Here is an 18360-nt window from a genome sequence, read left to right as displayed (position 1 = left end):
TGTATTTATATTCCAACAAGTAATTACTGAGGCAGATAGGATGATGACTTGTAGCAGACAATAAACAGCCTGAGCAGATGGCCTTTTACAGGACATGTCTTGTTTCAGCATGAGCATCCTGAAAATATTTCTAAGGCAGTAGGAACATTGTGATCTTCTAAGAATATTGCTCTTTGTTTCTTTTGAAGTGTTTGTACTTGTTAAGCCTTAATAAAATATTTCAGTAAATGTAATCAACTACAGCAATTTCATCATAGAGAATTTTATTGAATACCTCTTTTAAAAAGCTCAAATATGATATAAGCATCCTTTTTAACCTTTGTCTGAAATGCACATATTAAAAAGTACATAGCACATAAATTACGTGGTAACATAAGTACAAATAAGTAATAGGAAAGAATATTTCCAGCACTTTAGATTTCCTCCCCTCTCCATCTGTCCTTTCTCAGTAAGATGCTCTCCATGCTTGATTGGGTAATGACCATCCTGGCTTTTGTAGTAATCACTTCCTTAATATTGCTTTATATTTCACTTTAATCATTTATTATGCATTATTTTAGTCTAGCTTGTTTTGTTCAACATTATTTTTAGCGTTCATTTATGTATATTGTTACATAGAATGGTATTGATTAGTATATCCCAATTTATCTTTTCTATTCTTGACGGGAATTTTTGTGTTTTCCGGTTTAGGTCTATTTAGAACGATTTTGTTATGAACCTTTTTGTCCATGTGCTTGGTACACATCTGTGAGGTATATGTTTAAAAAATAGTGCAGATTTTAGGGAATACATGTCTTCAGATTTTCCTGGTATTGCCAATTTATACTTGGCAATATGGTGGTAATACCAATTTATACTTCTACCAGTAGTATGTAACAGTTTGGGTTGGTATTGCCTACCTTTAAGAACTTATTCCAGTTGGTTGTATAGCAGTGTCTCATTGAAATTTAAATTCGCATTTCTGTGATTGTTAATGTGACTGAGCACTTTTTCCTGTGATTATTGGCATTTGGATTTCCTTTTCTGTGAAGTATGTGTTTGTCTTTTGTTCACGTTTCCATTGACTTGGGCCTTTTTCTTATTTATTTGTAGACAGTCTTTATTTTGTATGTGTGTTTGAAATGTTTGTAAGCTTTATGTAATGAAAAAATTCTTCTATTTTGCTTTTTTACTCTCTCCAAGTATCTTTTGATGTACTGAAATTCTCAGTTTTCATGTATCATCATCATTGTTTATGGTTATCACTATATGTGAATTGGGTAAAAATCCTTATGGAGGTGTTTTCCTATATTCTTGTGTAAAATTTTATAGTTTTTTAAAAAATATTTAGATTTGTAATCTACTTGGCATTGTTTTTGTATATGGTATGAGGTAGTGGTCCAACTTTTTAAAACTTAGTAGCAGTAGTAATAGTAGTATTAATCTGTTTAAAAATGACCTAGTTTTTCCAAAGACCATTTTATCCCCTCTACCCTGTACTGTCATCTTTGTCAGGAATCAAGCGTACATATATGAGGCCAGTATAACCTTTATACCAGAACTCTGCTAAGGCAGGACAAAAACTTACAGGTCAATCATTTATGAACATATATGGAGAACATCCTATTCAAACTATTAGAAAACTTAATTGAGCAGTGTGTGCTTAGTTGCTCAGTTGTGTCTGACTCTTGCAAGCCCTTGGACTGTAGCCCACCAGGCTCCTCTGTCCATGGAATTCTCCAGGTAAGAATACTGGAGTGGGTTGCCAAGCCCTTCTCCAGGGGATCTTCCCTACCTGGGTCTCCTACATTGCAAGCAGATTCTGTACCTTCTGAGCTATTGGGAAAGCCTCTCGAGCAATATACTGGAAGATAAAGTTTATCCCAGGAATACAAGTTTGGTTAATTTGAGAAAATTAACCATAAAAATTTATTGATGTATCTCAGGAGAGAAAGTTTGATAAAATTCCATATCCTTTCAGTCTATATATTAAACTCTTAGCAAACTAGAATTGGAATGTGTTATATCATACACGATACAGTGTATATCCAAAAACAAAAACTACAGCCCACAACTTGATGAAGCTTTGAAAATTTAAGTTCAGGAACAGGACAGGGACACTTGCCATCATCTCTTCTATTCAACACTGTAAAGGAGATCCTGGACAATGGAACAAGGCAATAAAAGAAAGATACAAGAATTGGAAATGAAGGATCAAGACTTTTCATGTTCCCTAGTAGTATGTTTATGAATATAGATATCAGAAATAAACTATAAATAAGTTATTACAGCAGTAAAAGTATTAAGGTGCTTAATATTTTATTATGTATTTTTAAATGTGATACATAATTTTTAAATTGATATGATTTACAGTGCTGTATTAGTTCCTGGTGTACAGCAGAGTGAATCAGTTATACATATATATATTCTTTTCCATTATGGTTTATTATAAGATATTGAGTATAGTTCTCTGTGCTATTCAGTAGGACCTTGTTTGTATCTATTTTATATATAGCAGTTTGTATCTGCTAATCCCAAACTCCTAATTTATTCCTGCCCTCTCCTCGTGCCGCCTTTCCCCTTTGGTAACCATAAGTTTGAATTCTATTTATGTGAATCTGTTTCTGTTTTGTGTATACATTCATTTCTGTTACTTTCTAAATTTCACATATGAATGATGTCATACAGTATCTTTCTCTGACTTCACTAAGCGTGGTATGCTCTAGGTCCATCCACATTTCATATTTTAATGGCTGGGTAATATTTCATTGTGTGTATCTCTGTGTGTGTGAGATCTTAAAAAAAAAATTTATTTGGCTGCCCCTGGACTCAGTTGTAGCACATGGGATCTTTTGTTGTGGCCTAGAGACTCTGGTTGTGGCACAAGGGCTCAATAGTTGCCACGCGTAGACTGCAGAGTGCTCGACCTTCAATAGCTGTGGCACACGGGCTCCACAGTGTGAGGGCCCAGTTGTCATGGCACATAGGCTTAGTTGTTCTGCGGCATGTGAGATCTTAGTTCCCCGACCAGGGATCGAGCCTGCATTACAAGGCAGATTCTTAATCACTGGACCATGAGGAAAGTCCCTGCCATATCTTATTAATCCAGTGATCTGTTGATGGACACTTGGGTAGCTTCCATGTCCTGGCTTCTGTGTATAGTACTGCTGTGAACATGATGGTGAATGTATCTTTTTGAATTAATGTTTCTTTTTTTTTAATATTTACCTAAGAGTGGAATTACTGGATCATATGGTAGTTCTATTTTTAATTTTTTAAGGAACCTCCATAATGTTTTCCATAGTGGCTGCACCAATTCACATTCCCACCAGCAGTGTAGGAGGGTTCCCATTTCTCCACACCCTCTTCAGCATTTGTTAATTGTAGAATTTTTAATGATGGTCATTCAGATCAAAGAGGTAGTATAATATTATAGTTTTGATTTATATTTCTCTAATAATTAGTAGTGATAATGAGCATCTTTTAATGTGCCTGTTGACCATCTGTATCTCTTCAGAGAAATGCCTATTTAGGTCTTATCTCTATTTTTTTTATTGAATTGTTTTTTGGGTTGTTTTTTTTTTTTTTTGGTCATTGTATGAGCTGTTTGTATATTCTGGGAATTAAGCCCTTGTCTGCTGCATCATTTGCAAATATTTTCTCCCAGTCTGTAGGTGGTCTTCCTGTTTTATTTATGGTTTCCTTTGCTGTGCAAAGGTTATCAGTTTGATTAGGTCCCATTTGTTTATTTTTGCTTTTATTTCTATTGCCTTGGAAGACTGACCTAAGAAAACATTGTTATGTATGTCAGAGATTGTTTTGCCTATGTTTTCTCTTAGGAATTTTATGGTGTCATGTCTTTGAGTCTTTAAGCCATTTTGAGTTTATTTTTATATATGCTGTGAGGGAGTATTCTGACTTCATTGATACATATGTTGTTATTCACCTTTCCCACCACCACTTGCTGAAGAGTCTGTCTTTTCTCCATTGTATATTCTTGCCTCTTACGTCAGAGATTCATTGACTGAAGGTATGTGGTTTATTTTGGGGCTCTTTTCGGTTCCCTTGACCCATATGTCTCTTTTTGTGCCAATACTATGTTTTGATGGCTGTAGCTTTATAGCATAGTCTGAATTTCAGGAACTCCAGCTTTGTTCTTTTTCCTCAGGATTTCTTTGGCAATTCTGAGCCTTTTGTGATTCCATATAAATTTTAGAATTATTTGTCTAGTTCTTTGAAAAATGTCATGGGTAATTTGATAGGGATCACATTAAATCTTTGGCTTGCTTTGGGTAGTATGACCATTTTAACAATATTAGTTCTTGCAGTCCAAGAGCATGGGATATCTTTCCATTTCTTTAAATCGTCTTCAGTTTCCTTTATCAGTGTTTTATAGTTCACAGTGTATAAGTCTTTCACCTTGATCAAGTTTATCCTCAGTATTTCTAGAGATTTTTTTTCCCTATTTCAGTGTAAAGAAATGCAGTGGATTTTTGTATATTAATCTGCTACTTTCCTGAATTTGTTTATCAGTTCTAGTAGTTTTTGTGTGAAGGCTTTAGAGTTAAGTATCATATCATCTGTATATCATGACAGTTTTACCTCTTCCCTTCCAATTTGGATACCTTTTATTTCTTGTTTCATTGCTGTGGCTAGGACTTCTAATACTATGCTAAACAGAAGCAATGAGAGTGGACATTCTTGTCTTCTTCCTGTAGTCAGTTGGAAGGCTTTCAGCTTTTCCACCATTGAGTATATGTTGGCTGTAGATTTCTCATAAATGGCTTTTATTATTTGAAATATGTTCTCTCTGTCACCACGTTGATAAGAGTTTTTATTGTGAATTTATGTTGAATTTTTTTCAATAGATGCTTTTTCTACATCTATTGAGATGATCATGTGGTTTTGTCTTGTGTTTTGTTGATGTGGTGTATCACATTGATTGATTTGAGTGTGTTGAAGTATCCTTTTGACCCTGGGATGAATCCAGCTTGATCATGGCGTATGATCTTTTTTATATGTTTTTGGATTTAGTTTACTAATACTTTGTTGAAAATTTTTTGCATCTATATTCGTTAAAGATATTGGCTTCTTTGATGAATTCATCAAAGATATTAGAGATCAAATATATATATATTAGGTATTCTGGCCTCTAATTTTATTTATATATATATATTAAGTATTGTCTTTGATTTTGATATCACTGCGTTGATGGCTTCATAGAATGACTTTGGGGGTGCTCCCTCCACTTTAGTCTTTTGGAAGAGTTTGAGACGGATCAATGTAAATTCTTCTTTGTATGTTTGGTAGAGTTCCTCAGTGAAGCCATCTGTTCCTGGACTTTTGTTTGCAGGGAATTTTTTATTATTTTTGCAGATTCTGTTAAACTTCTAGTGGTTGGTCTGTTCAGATTATCTATTTCTTCTTGATTTAGTTTTGATAGGCATATATTGCTAGAAACTTGTCCATTTCTTCTAGGTTGTTCAGTTTGTTGGCATATAATTGTTCATAGTACGAAAACATAGTATGTAAAAATTGGTTGTATTTCTATAAAAAACACAAAAACACTGTGAAAATTAAAGCATATCAGTGAAAATTAAAGCATATCAAAGTGTATTTCTCATATTTCTAACAATCTTTCAGACAATGCTAGGATGCTAAGTCACATCCATGAAATGAATGTCCCCCAGTAGGTGCTGTGCATGAACTGTTTTAACAGCTTCTTCCCCAGTGTACCCTCTGACATTGGTCAATATTTCCTTGCCATGTATTTCTCTGGTATCTTGCAACATTTTCTACAGTGATACCTGCAAAGAAAAAGCCCGTGAAGATGCTCATGGTCACCAGGATTTGAACCATTCCCTACAAAACTTATTAATAACTCAGTAGAAATGTTTTCTGATTTTTTTTTTTTTTGAGGCTATTTTAAATACTTATTTTTGCCTGCACTGGGTCTTCGTTGCTGTGCACGGACTTTCCCTGGTTGTGGCGGGCAGGGGCTGCTCTCCCTTGTGGTGCGGGGCTCCTCACTGAAGCGCCTCTCTCGTTGCAGAGGACAAGCTCCAGGTGCACAGGTTTCCCTAGTCGCAGCGTGCAGGCTCAGTAGCTGCAGCTTGCACTCTCTAGGCAGGCTGGCTTCAGTAGTTACGACATGTGGGCTTAGATGCTCTGCAGCACGTGGAATCTTCCCGAACCAGGGATCCTGTATTGGCAGATGGATTCTTAACCACTGGACCATTAGGAAATGTATCTTAAGTAACAGTAAATGAATGCTGCCCCCTTATAACTGAAAATAAAACAAGGAATGTCCACTCTTGCCAATTCTATTCAGCATTGTCTCGGGGGATCTAACAAGTGCCATAAATACATTTAAAGGAAGGCAATAAATGGCAGTAAATACAATAGAACTAAGACTCATTACTCCCAAGTGACATGATCAAGTACACGTAAAAATCCTAAGAAATCTATAATATAGCCACTAAAACTGTGCTAAAGCTAAACCCTTTATGACAGTCAGTGGGATTCAGGGTCAAAATATGAAAATCAGTTATGCTTCTGTTATTATCCGTAAACAACTAGAAATTGAAACTTAAAAAGTACATACCATTACAATGCAATCAAAATCATTAAACATTTAGGGGTAAATTTAGCAAAATATGTTGAAGACATAAACACTAAAAAATGTAGAATGATACCATGAGCTGATTCTAAAATTCATATGGAAACAAATGGCCTAGAATATCCAAAAGAATTTTAAAAGAAGAATGAAGTTAAAGGATATATTCTGTCAGACTTTATGACTTTAAGTATAAGAATCAAGAAAATGTTGTATTAGTGCGAGGACGTGCATCTAAATCTTGGCGCAGAATTGAAAGTCCAGAGATAAGCTTACACATCTATGCTTAGCTGGTTTTTGACAATGATTCTGAAGTAATTCCGTGGGTTGGTGAAACTTTTTCTTCAACAGTTGCAGCTATCACTCATGATAGTTTTTCTAACAAAGTTTTTTCATTATATACGGGAAAAAGATCATGATGATATATTGGAAAAATCAACTCAAATGGAAACTAAAAAAATTTAGAAGAAAGCATAGGTCAAAATACTTGATGTAGGCAAAAATTTCTTGGATATGAAAAGCACCAAAAGCATGAACCATGAAAGAAAAAAAATGATAAATTGGTCTTTATCGAAATTAAAAAACTTTAGCCTTTAAAACATATTATTACAGAAATAAAAAGAAGCCACAGGTTGGAAGAAAATATTCACTATTTTCTTCCAGAGTTTTTATCCAGAAATGTAAAGAATTTTTTAAATTCAAAAATAAGAATACAACTGATCCAGTTTTTAAATGGTTAAAATGTTTGAGCAAAAGTTAATAGGGAATTATGACTAGTAAGCATATGGAAAAAAGACTTGCATTAGGAAAGTTCAATTTTTAACCATAATGAGATCTTACCAAAAAGTTAATATTAAAAAGATCCTATACTGGCTTCCCTGGTGGCTCAGATGGTAAAGCGTCTGCCTACAATGCGGAAGACCCGGGTTCGATCCCTGGGTTGGGAAGATTCCCCTGGAGAAGGAAATGGCAGCTCACTCCAGTATTCTTGCCTGGAAAATTCCATGGACTGAGGAACCTGGTAGGCTACAGTCCATGGGGTTGCAAAGAGTCCGACACAACTGAGCAACTTCATTTCACTTCACTTCATACTAAGTTTACAAGGATGTGAAACAATAGAAATGCTCACATATTGCTTATAAGAATGTAAAATCATATATGAACTTTGTAAAACAAACTGGCAATTTCTTAAAAAGCTCTATCACTTCCATTTGACGGAGTACTTCTTGTACATACATATTTATAGCAGCTTTATTCATTGTAGTCCAAAAGTGGAAATCCAGAAATCCATCGTCAGATGTGTGGATAGACAAAAAGTGTTTTATTCATATAGTGGGATACTACTCAACAATAACTAGGGATTGAACTTCCAATATACAGAAAAATAGGCATTAATTTAAAAAGTACACTTATTGAAAGAAACCAGACACAAAGGAGTACATTCAATATGATCTGTTTATATAAAACTCTACAAAATACAAATCATAATATGTAGTAAAAGAAAGAAATCAGTAGTTGGGTGTGGATAGGAGGGTTTTGTGGGAAAGAGCAGTAATGCATCTTTTTGAGAAAATTGTAATATTTTACATAAAATAATCTATATGATGATGGTGGCTACTCAGGTATCTCTTGTTTTTTTCTTTTTTTAGTTCAGAAAAATTTACCCTTAAAAATGCATTTAGTTTTATGTATATAATACTTCAGTGAAATTTACAGGAGGAAAATCGCTCCATTGTTTGCAGAAAAAAATCTTTTGTAATTCAGATATACAGCCTTTGAAGACTGCAAATTTATTTAACTAGATACAAACTTAGTAGATTACTTTTAGCTTTTTGAAATTCTCTGTTATTTATTTGAAATTGCAAAAGAAGGGGATGAAAAATATGTGCTAATCTTATGACCAAGCATATAAAAGTATCTAATGAATGCTGTTGGACAAAGTTAAATAATTTATGATTGGAGGAAAGTTTCAAGTTTATGTAACATGGAATATTACTGTTATTCATGATAATACCTTGCTGTTGCATAGTGCTAGAGGATGTGTACATAGCTTTCACAAATGTCTCATCTTCATAATAGACTGTTAATAGAAGTGTTAATAGTTTGGGAAGGTATCTATTTCTGTTTTACACTTGATTTCAGGCTCAATGAGATGTTACATAATTTGTTGAAAATCACTTAGCTGACAAGTGCTAGAGGACCTGGAATTCAGAGTAAAGCTTCTGGGCCTAACTCTCTGCTGCTGTGGCAAGCTACTTCTCTTTAAAATATACTGGTCTGTTTCCACCTCTCCCTTTAAAAACTTTTTTTTTTTTTTTTAACTTTATTGATATGTATTCTTAATAGGGTTTGAGTTTCTTTTCATGCTGTACTTTTAAACACTGGTTCAGCTGTATTGTGGTATTAACCACAAACATTCTTGGGGATTCATGAAGTGACCAAAGAGCAATTATAATGCCAGGGAGTAAGAAAACTTTGAACAAACATACTTTGAGTTCTATAAAGTAATAACAGTTGCCAAGAATTTTTGTAGTTTGACTAGTTTTCAGAATTTGTTTCAATTTGTTCATTATGGCATTTTTCAGATTAAATAAACTTGAAGATACTGTTACACTAATTAAAGGAAAAATTGAAGAAGTTCGTCTTCCTGTAGAAAAAGTGGATGTTATTATATCCGAGTGGATGGTAAGTGTTTGCACACAGAACTACTTTTATTAATTTTTTTTAAAGGCAATGAATAAAGTAGCAAGTATTATGCATTTTATTATATTTGATAAATGGCAGAATGATAGCATTATTTTAAAAATAGCTACAGTGTTTTTATGGTAGTTTATTCTGCAGCGGCACTTATTTACTGGCAATTTGTAATCTTTAAGAAGAGAATAAATTATCTTTTTTAATTTTAAAGTCTTAATATTACTTTCTAGATTTGTTGAGACCTAACTGTGTTTGCCTAAAAGCCTGCAAGGATTCTTTAAGGATTTACTAAGACTGTTCATGTCAAAATAATGTGATGTTGCTACTGTTGTTGTCATATCGAATAGCCTATCTTTCTGATCTCTTTAGTCATGTGTCCTATACCACATAAAGTGAAAGTGAAAGTGAAGTCACTTAGTTATGACTCCTAGCAACCCCATGGACTGCAGCCTACCAGGTTCCTCCGTCCATGGGATTTTCCAGGCAAGAGTACTGGAGTGAGTTGCCACTGCCTTCTCCATGAGTTATTGAAGTAAAGTCACTCAGTCGTGTCCGACTCTTTGTGACCCCGTGGACTGTATCCGACCAGGCTCCTCCGTCCATGGGATTCTCCAGGCAAGAATACTGGAGTGGGTTGCCATTTGCTTTTCCACCTATACCACATAAAATAGTATTTATTGGCATTATTAAAATAATGAAGTAAAGGTATATTATTATATAGCTTTATAGTTTGCTTTTGAAACCACAAATCAAGGTCAGAGTATTTAAAGTGTCTGTAAAGTAAAATTAATGGTATTTGTCAACTGATTTGACCTGTTGATACGCTACTTCTGTTAAGACTAGTATATAGTAGTTCTGGATAGCCATTTGGAAAGTGTTAAGGTTTTGTTTTTTTTTTTTAAAGAAACTGTATTTGATACCTGTATTTTTAATTAAGTGAATTTATCAAAATTTCTTGAAAAGAATGAGTTTTGCTTTGTAATTATCTATAACTTTTGAATAACAATTCTAGCAAAATAGCTAGAATTAGAGTGCTTTTGCAGTGTTCAGATTTAATGTCGTGATTTCAGTTCAGAGCCTATGACATAGACCCTAACCCTATGACAGTCACTGTTGTTGGCAGTTACTCTTTTGCATCTGAAACAGTATGTTGAGTTTTTTCATGCTAAGGTTGGCTTCTTACAATTCTTGATCATAATACCCTTGTTCTTCTTAACCAAGTAATGTGTATCAGTACTCTGATTTCCCTTTAAAATTGAGTGAGAAGTAATTTAGTTATATATAACTGAAAATCTAACATCTCTTTAAAGACCACAAAAAGGTGCTTTGGAAAAAGTGCATATGAGGCATCTGCTTGACAGCAGCTTTAAGTAGTTTGTACTAAGTATTGCCTAATGTAGTCCTTACTTCTCTAAGAATCATTTTATTTTTCTTGGGAAATGCATCTTTTAAATTACCCCAAATTACACTGTAAGCAAACTAAAAGATAGACCTTACTAAAACTTCCTGTCACCTCAGTTAACTAGCTGGTAGTTCTTGACCAGGTTAGCAGAATTATCCTTCTGGATGTTGATGTTTCAGGAACTTTCATTTTGAAACTTGAAACACTGTCTAGAAGTATTGTCATTCAGTCGCTCAGTCATTTCTGACTCTTTGCAACCCCACAGACTGCAGCACACCAGGCTTCCCTCCTTAACTGTGGGAGTTTGCTCAAACTCTTGCCCATTGAGTTGGTGATGCCATCCAACCATCTTGTCGTGTGTTGTACCCTTCTCCTCGTGCCCTCAGTCTTTCCCAGCATCAGAGTCTTTCCCAGTGAGTCTGCTCTTCGCATCAGGTGGCCAAAAGTATATGACTTTCAGCTTCATCATCAGTCCTTTCAATGAATATTCAGGACTGATTTCCTTTAGGATGGACTGGTTTGATCTCCTTGCAGTCCAAGGGACTCTCAAGAGAAGTATTAATATGAAATTGAAATCTTAGAGCCAGTTGGTATAATAACAAAAACCTAGCTAGGTTGAGTGAATTTATGAGATTGTCACAGGTATGATGTGAGCTTTATGGAAAGGTGTGCTGGTCTTGGGCTTGTTTCCCTAAGACTCATTTTACACCCTTCTGTTTTCTGCTGTCTGATGGAGAAGGGCTAACACTGCAGGTGGCTTTTCCTCGGCTCCTGTGACAGCCAACTTCAGCTGGCTTGGGAAATCTAATGGGAGATTTATGAAAGGAGAAGCCAGGGCATTTTCTTTTTTTTGGCCTTTGGTGGTGTTGCTGGCAGAAATTGTTTGTTTTGTGGCTCCAATTCCTACCTGACAAACCACTCATAATTCCAGCATCCACTGTGTGACCCTGACCCTGGGCTCTTGTTGCAGTACTTTTTTATTTTGGGGGTTTGGTCAGGAATGATCTCTGCCTCTATCAGGAAGGCAGCGTCACATAAGCAATACTGAGTCACTGGAACCCGAGATGAAAAGGTGCATTCTGAGATGCTTTCACAAACATTCTTTCAGAAACCCTTCAGAAAGGGGAAAAAAAACATATGTCCAGCATGTGATGGCTAAGAAATTTCTTTTTCTCTGCACAAAGGTGTAATTTTAGAGTTTGCATCATCTTGCTGTCAGCCTTTCCTTGTATGCATCAGTGAGGTTGGTGTCTGGTAGATTTGTTAAACACATTAGAAGGAGCATTAGACACTGTAACTTATAGCAGTTATAGAGTCATCTTTGTGGCTTGGCAATACCATTTATAATATATTCTAGATCCTCTCCTAACTTCGGTACATATACTAGAATTTCTGAGCCTGGATGCTGGAAAATTCTAATTACGTAATTAAACAAGAAGCAAGTATGCTTCCTAAAATACATCCAACATTTTTTCAGATCAGATCAGATCAGTCACTCAGTCGTGTCCGACTCTTTGCGACCCCATGAATCGCAGCATGCCAGGCCTCCCTGTCCATCACCAACTCCCGGAGTTCACTCAAACTCACGTCCATTGAGTCGGTGATGCCATCCAGCCATCTCATCCTCTGTCATCCCCTTCTCCTCCTGCCCCCAGTCCCTCCCAGCATCAGAGTCTTTTTCCAATGAGTCAACTCTTGGCATGAGGTGGCCAAAGTACTGGAGTTTCAGCTTTAGCATCATTCCTTCCAAAGAAATCCCAGGGCCGATCTCCTTCAGAATGGACTGGTTGGATCTCCTTGCAGTCCAAGGGACTCTCAAGAGTCTTCTGCAACACCACAGTTCAAAAGCATCAATTCTTCAGCGCTCAGCCTTCTTCACAGTCCAACTCTCACATCCATACATGACCACAGGAAAAACCGTAGCCTTGACTAGACAGACCTTTGTTGGCAAAGTAATGTCTCTGCTTTTGAATATGCTATCTAGGTTGGTCATAACTTTCCTTCCAAGGAGTAAGCGTCTTTTAATTTCATGGCTGCAGTCACCATCTGTAGTGATTTTGGAGCCCAGAAAAATAAAGTCTGACACTGTTTCCACTGTTTCCCCATCTATTTCCCATGAAGTGGTGGGACCGGATGCCATGATCTTAGTTTTCTGAATGTTGAGCTTTAAGCCAACTTTTCTTTCACTTTCATCAAGAGGCTTTTGAGTTCCTCTTCACTTTCTGCCATAAGGGTGGTGTCATCTGCATATCTGAGGTGATTGATATTTCTCCGGGCAGTCTTGATTCCAGCTTGTGTTTCTTCCAGTCCAGCGTTTCTCATGATGTACTCTGCATATAAGTTAAATAAACAGGGTGACAATGTACAGCCTTGACGAACTCCTTTTCCTATTTGGAACCAGTCTGTTTTTCCATGTCCAGTTCTAACTGTTGCTTCCTGACCTGCATACAAATTTCTCAAGAGGCAGATCAGGTGGTCTGGTATTCCCATCTCTTTCAGAATTTTCCAGTTTATTGTGATCCACACAGTCAAAAGCTTTGACATAGTCAATAAAGCAGAAATAGATGCTTTTCTGGAACTCTCTTGCTTTTTTGATGATCCAGCGGATGTTGGCAATTTGATCTCTTGTTCCTCCCCCTTTTCTAAAACCAGCTTGAACATCAGGAAGTTCACAGTTCACATACAGCTGAAGCCTGGCTTGGAGAATTTTGAACATTCCTAGCGTGTGAGATGAGTGCAATTGTGCGGTAGTTTGAGCATTCTTTGGCATTGCCTTTCTTTGGGATTGGAATGAAAACTGACCTTTTCCAGTCCTGTGGCCACTGCTGAGTTTTCCAAATTTGCTGGCATATTGAGTGCAGCACTTTCACAGCATCATCTTTCAGGATTTGGAATAGCTCAACTGGAATTCCATCACCTCCACTAGCTTTGTTCATAGTGATGCTTCCTAAGGCCCACTTGACTTCACATTCCAGGATGTCTGGCTCTAGGTCAGTTATCGCACCATCGTGATTATCTGGGTCATGAAGATCTTTTTTGTACAGTTCTGTGTATTCTTGCCACCTCTTCTTAATATCTTCTGCTTCTGTTAGGTCCATAGCATTTCTGTCCTTTATTGAGCCCGTCTTTGCATGAAATGTTCCCTTGGTATCTCTGATTTTCTTGAAGAGATCTCTAGTCTTTCCCATTCTGTTGTTTTCCTCTATTTATTTGCATTGATCGCTGAAGAAGGCTTTCTTATCTCTTCTTGCTATTCTTTGGAACTCTGCATTCAGATGTTTATATCTTTCCCTTTCTGCTTTGCTTTTCGCTTCTCTTCTTTTCACAGCTATTTGTAAGGCGTCCCCAGACAGCCATTTTACTTTTTTGCATTTCTTTTCCATGGGGACGGTCTTGATCCCTGTCTCCTGTACAGTGTCACGAACCTCATTCCATAGTTCATCAGGCACTCTATCAGATCTAGGCCCTTAAATCTATTTCTCACTTCCACTGTATAATCATAAGGGATTTGATTTAGTTCATACCTGAATGGTCTAGTGGTTTTCCCTACTTTCTTCAATATAAGTCTGAATTTGGCAATAAGGAGTTCATGATCTGAGCCACAGTCAGCTCCTGGTCTTGTTTTTGTTGACTGTATAGAGCTTCTCCATCTTTGGCTGCAAAGAATATAATCAGTCTGATTTCGGTGTTGACCATCTGGTGATGTCCATGTATAGAGTCTTCTCTTGTGTTGTTGGGAAGAGGGTGTTTGTTAGGACCAGTGCATTTTCCTACTTAAACCCAAGTTGTTTAAACAATGATTTTTAAAGCCATGTTTTCTTGGACCAGCATTTTAGAATTAAAATACCTTGCATAGAATCCTGTCTTTGGAAGTTTCTTTTCTTTTTTTTTTTTTTACATATAGCAGTAGGGATTCAAAAATTAGAATAATTCAAATTTAAACTATGGCATAGTGTTTTTTTTTTTTCTTTTTAAAAGTATTTTGAACCAGAAAGAACCAAAAAAAAAAAAAAAATGTACCTTGAAGAATTGGACACAGATGTTTAATGAACTTGTAATCCAGTATAGCAATGTAGGCATCATATGTTGTAGAGATGTACATCTGTTTGCTTCGACTATGGTCCGCTGTTTCATGGCTTAATTTAGATATGTTTTTTGTCTGCAGCTGTTCATGAACTTTGCTTTTATTTTGCAACATGTTCTCAGATAAGAATGTGTTTTTAAAACCTAAATCATTGTTGTTAGCGTGTCATTTAATAAACTTGCCTCTTAGATTTAGAAATTTCCATTTTTAGGCCTCTCTTTGACATTTTCATTTTTATTGAATGAAATTTCTATTTGATAAAATTATCAGTTAAATAGAAAGTTTAATTTCTATAGGATATTACTATGCATGCCTATGAATATCTGTTCTCATATTTTACATTTTACTGTACCAATAGAGCCATTCTTTATGACCTCTCATTTCTGATGGCCTAATGATGCTGTTCAAAGTAAGCATCCCTGATTCTTGTCCTGTGAGCCAGTAAGCCCAGATAGACTGATTTGATGTTGTTGTTTGCCATCTAAGTTTTCAGCATGGTCTCCTTACAAATATTTACATAGATAAGATCCTGGCACTGCATAATACAATTGCCAGAGATGAATCTTGTTTGGACATGTTATTTTCTATCATCAGGACCATCAGCAAAATTATACATTAGGTGAACTTTAAGTTACATTGTCACGATCACGTACTGTATACATTCAGATTGTCCTTTGTAATTTTTCTGTCTAGACTTGCTTTTCACAGAAGTGACCTAAAATTTTCTCAGCTTTCCCATCCCATTTCACCAGCACCAGTGTCTGTGTAATGTGCATGCATGTGCCGCCCACACCCACAATGATGGGGTATCTTTCGTTCACATTTAATACTCTTTATTGTTGGTAAATAGCTTTTCAGGCTTTTATCACTTTAGACTTTATCACTTAGAAACATGACTTGTCATTTGGTTTATCAACACTGTAGAATCTGGGCCGTGAAGCGTGTCATAGGTTACATTTTCAACTGTTGGAATGTTTTTGTTGTTTTTAGTTTGGTCTAGCAGTGAAGCCATGCCATGTCAGCCAACTGCCATGAAGATTAGGTGGCCTTTCCTGATTTCTCTTCTTACCTTAAATGATGTAATAATAATTATGTAAGTAGTTGAGTAAGTTATATAAGCTAAATTAATCTTAGTGCTAGGGAAAGCATAAGAGATTGATTTGCAACACAAATTTTTAATCGTACAGGTACATTTTTGCCTTTCCAGTTGTTGATAAAAAATATGCTTATGACCTGAATTTAAGGATTTTTTTAGTCTTCTTTTTTCTCTTTTATGTATATTACCCTGAAAATTTTAAGCAAAATAAAATTGTCTATGTCTAGTATGTATTTTGTTTACTTAAGAGTAGATATAATCTAATGTCTAGTGGTTCAAGATAAGGAAATGTAAGATGTAACTTTCAACTCTATATTCTCTGGTTAGTTTTTTCCCTTATTTTTCTTATTTTTTTTTTGTTGTTCCATCAGAGAAAAAGTCATCTTTTTATTGCCCGACTTGTGGTATTTTTTAATATCAGTCAATATGATGATAATTAAAAAAACAAATGCTTAATCACTTCAGTCGTGTCTGACTCTGTGCAGCCCTTTGGACTGTAACCTGCCAGGCTCCTCTGTCCATGGGATTCTCCACATAAGAATACTGGAGTGGGTTGCCATGTCTATGTGTCCTGCATTGGCAGGCATGTTCTTTACCATTGGGAAGCTAATAAATGCTTCAAAATAAAAAATAAGATACATAAAATTAATTGTAAAACATGTTCTTTTGATTACAGAGACTACTGTTGTTTTAGTATCCTTTATTTCTCTTTCTAAAATCATGTTATTTATATTTTTGACAAATAATTTGTCTTTTAATGGAATATACTGATGATGAGAGAAATAAGTGTTAGCAGATTGACTTATTTCTTTTAATGTGTTCTACCGTCCCTGTCGGGCAACCTGCCACAATTTCTGCACGACTCATTTCAGACATCACCTCACCTGTGCAGCTTTCCCTTTGCCCCTTGATCACATAAAAAATCTCTTTCCCCCTTTCTTTGCAATTTAGTTTAAGCTTCTATTATATACTTTTACAGTGTATTAGAATTCATTGTTGATAAACCTTTCTCCATCCTCTAAGATTGGGAACCAGGTTTTACTTGATATGGTCAGAATTTGTCAAAGGGATCAGTATGAGTAAATGATGAGAGAATATATAAGAGAACTTTTCCAGATAGAAATTCACTGGCCACAGACTCAATCTTATTTATAATTTTCTCTACCTCAGAGGAAGGCACAGATGAGACAGAGTTAAGAGTATTTATTGCTGTAGAGTCAGGCCACCTGAATTCTTGGTGCTCTTTTGCTGCATCTTGGTTTGTTACCTTGGGTCTATTACTGAACCTGTCTGTGCCTCAGTTTCCTTCTCTCTAAAATGAGGACAGCAATAGTACCTACTTTATATGGATTTTGTGAGGATTAAATGAATTAATACATGGAAATTTCATAAAACATTCTGGCACATAATAAGATCTCAGTAATTAGCCACTCATTTTGAAAGTTGTACAAACTTTTAAGGACTCTTTAACTAAAGAATGGGCTACTTGAGTAGATTATTCAGTTAATAAAAGCTGGAAATGATAATATATGTGAAATCAGGAATATTAATACTTGAGGGAAGAACATACTTGGTGCTTCTCTCTTGGCTTTTGAGCCCTTTGTAAAAGCAGAAGACCCTCTATTTCAATGGCTAGTATTTACTAATTGACTCTGCCTATAATGAATGCAAAGAAATACAAACATCAGCTGATGAATGTGGATTATTGGGGTTGGGGTTTTTTATATTTTTCTTCATATTAAAATGTATTATATGTCTATTTCAAGAGTAATTCTGAGTTTGCTGCTCTGTAAGTAAATTAGAGACAGTACTAATATTACATAATGATTTCAGGTAAAGTATAAAATACACATTCAATAGGCTTTTTTTTTTTAGTATTTTAAATATTAACAGAGAAATAGTTACAGTACTTGAATGCTGAATCGAAAATTGTGGTTTGTAAGTATTTTTTTTCTTTATTCTGAATTAAGAATAAAATGAAAACAGTAAAAATATAATTAAGAATAGGCTTCTTATGTTCAATTATTTGTTTTATAATCTTTATATATGTTCTTACTTGCATTCTTAATCACTCCCCAGCCTCTCCTTTATTTAATCTTAATATTTGTTTAAAGTTTAGATCACACTCTGCAGCCATTTTATTTCATACTCTAGAGAGGAGGCTGTTTTGTAATCTTGAAAGCTATAGGAGAAATTTAACACTTTGGGGCTTGAGACCAAATGTAAGTGAAAATATTTAGTCCCTTAAGCAAAGTGTTTATATTGAAACACTTACGTATTGTGGATAAAGGTTTTGCTTTTGAAATATATTTTAGATGTTTTATGTCTCTTTCATCAAAGTTCTGAAAGTTGCATTTACCAAGAGATTCTGTGCTCGTATATGATATATGATTGATTTGATTGGTTTATTTGTTTTTGGCTCTCGGTAATTCCCTGTGCCATGTTGGATTCTAGTTGTGCTTAAGTCCTGTATGCATTACTTTAAA

General features: G+C 35.4%; 1 protein-coding gene and 1 non-coding gene across 2 annotated transcripts in view; both read left to right on the top strand.

The window, feature by feature from the left end:
* PRMT3 (protein arginine methyltransferase 3) overlaps positions 1–18360 on the top strand; it is a 121762-nt gene that overhangs the window by 29672 nt on the left and 73730 nt on the right. Inside the window, 1 exon segment of the mRNA NM_001102076.2 lies at positions 9181–9280. Within this exon segment, the coding sequence (NP_001095546.1) occupies positions 9181–9280 (100 nt within the window).
* On the top strand, positions 7471–7542 carry TRNAC-ACA (transfer RNA cysteine (anticodon ACA)). Its single transcript has one exon. It is a non-coding gene; the product is annotated as a tRNA-Cys (tRNA).

Source organism: Bos taurus, chromosome 29 (genome assembly GCF_002263795.3).
Source record: "Bos taurus isolate L1 Dominette 01449 registration number 42190680 breed Hereford chromosome 29, ARS-UCD2.0, whole genome shotgun sequence".
NCBI lineage: Eukaryota > Metazoa > Chordata > Mammalia > Artiodactyla > Bovidae > Bos > Bos taurus.
The sequence above is the reverse complement of the archived record's forward strand: the minus strand, read 5'-3'. Positions and strand labels throughout refer to the sequence as shown.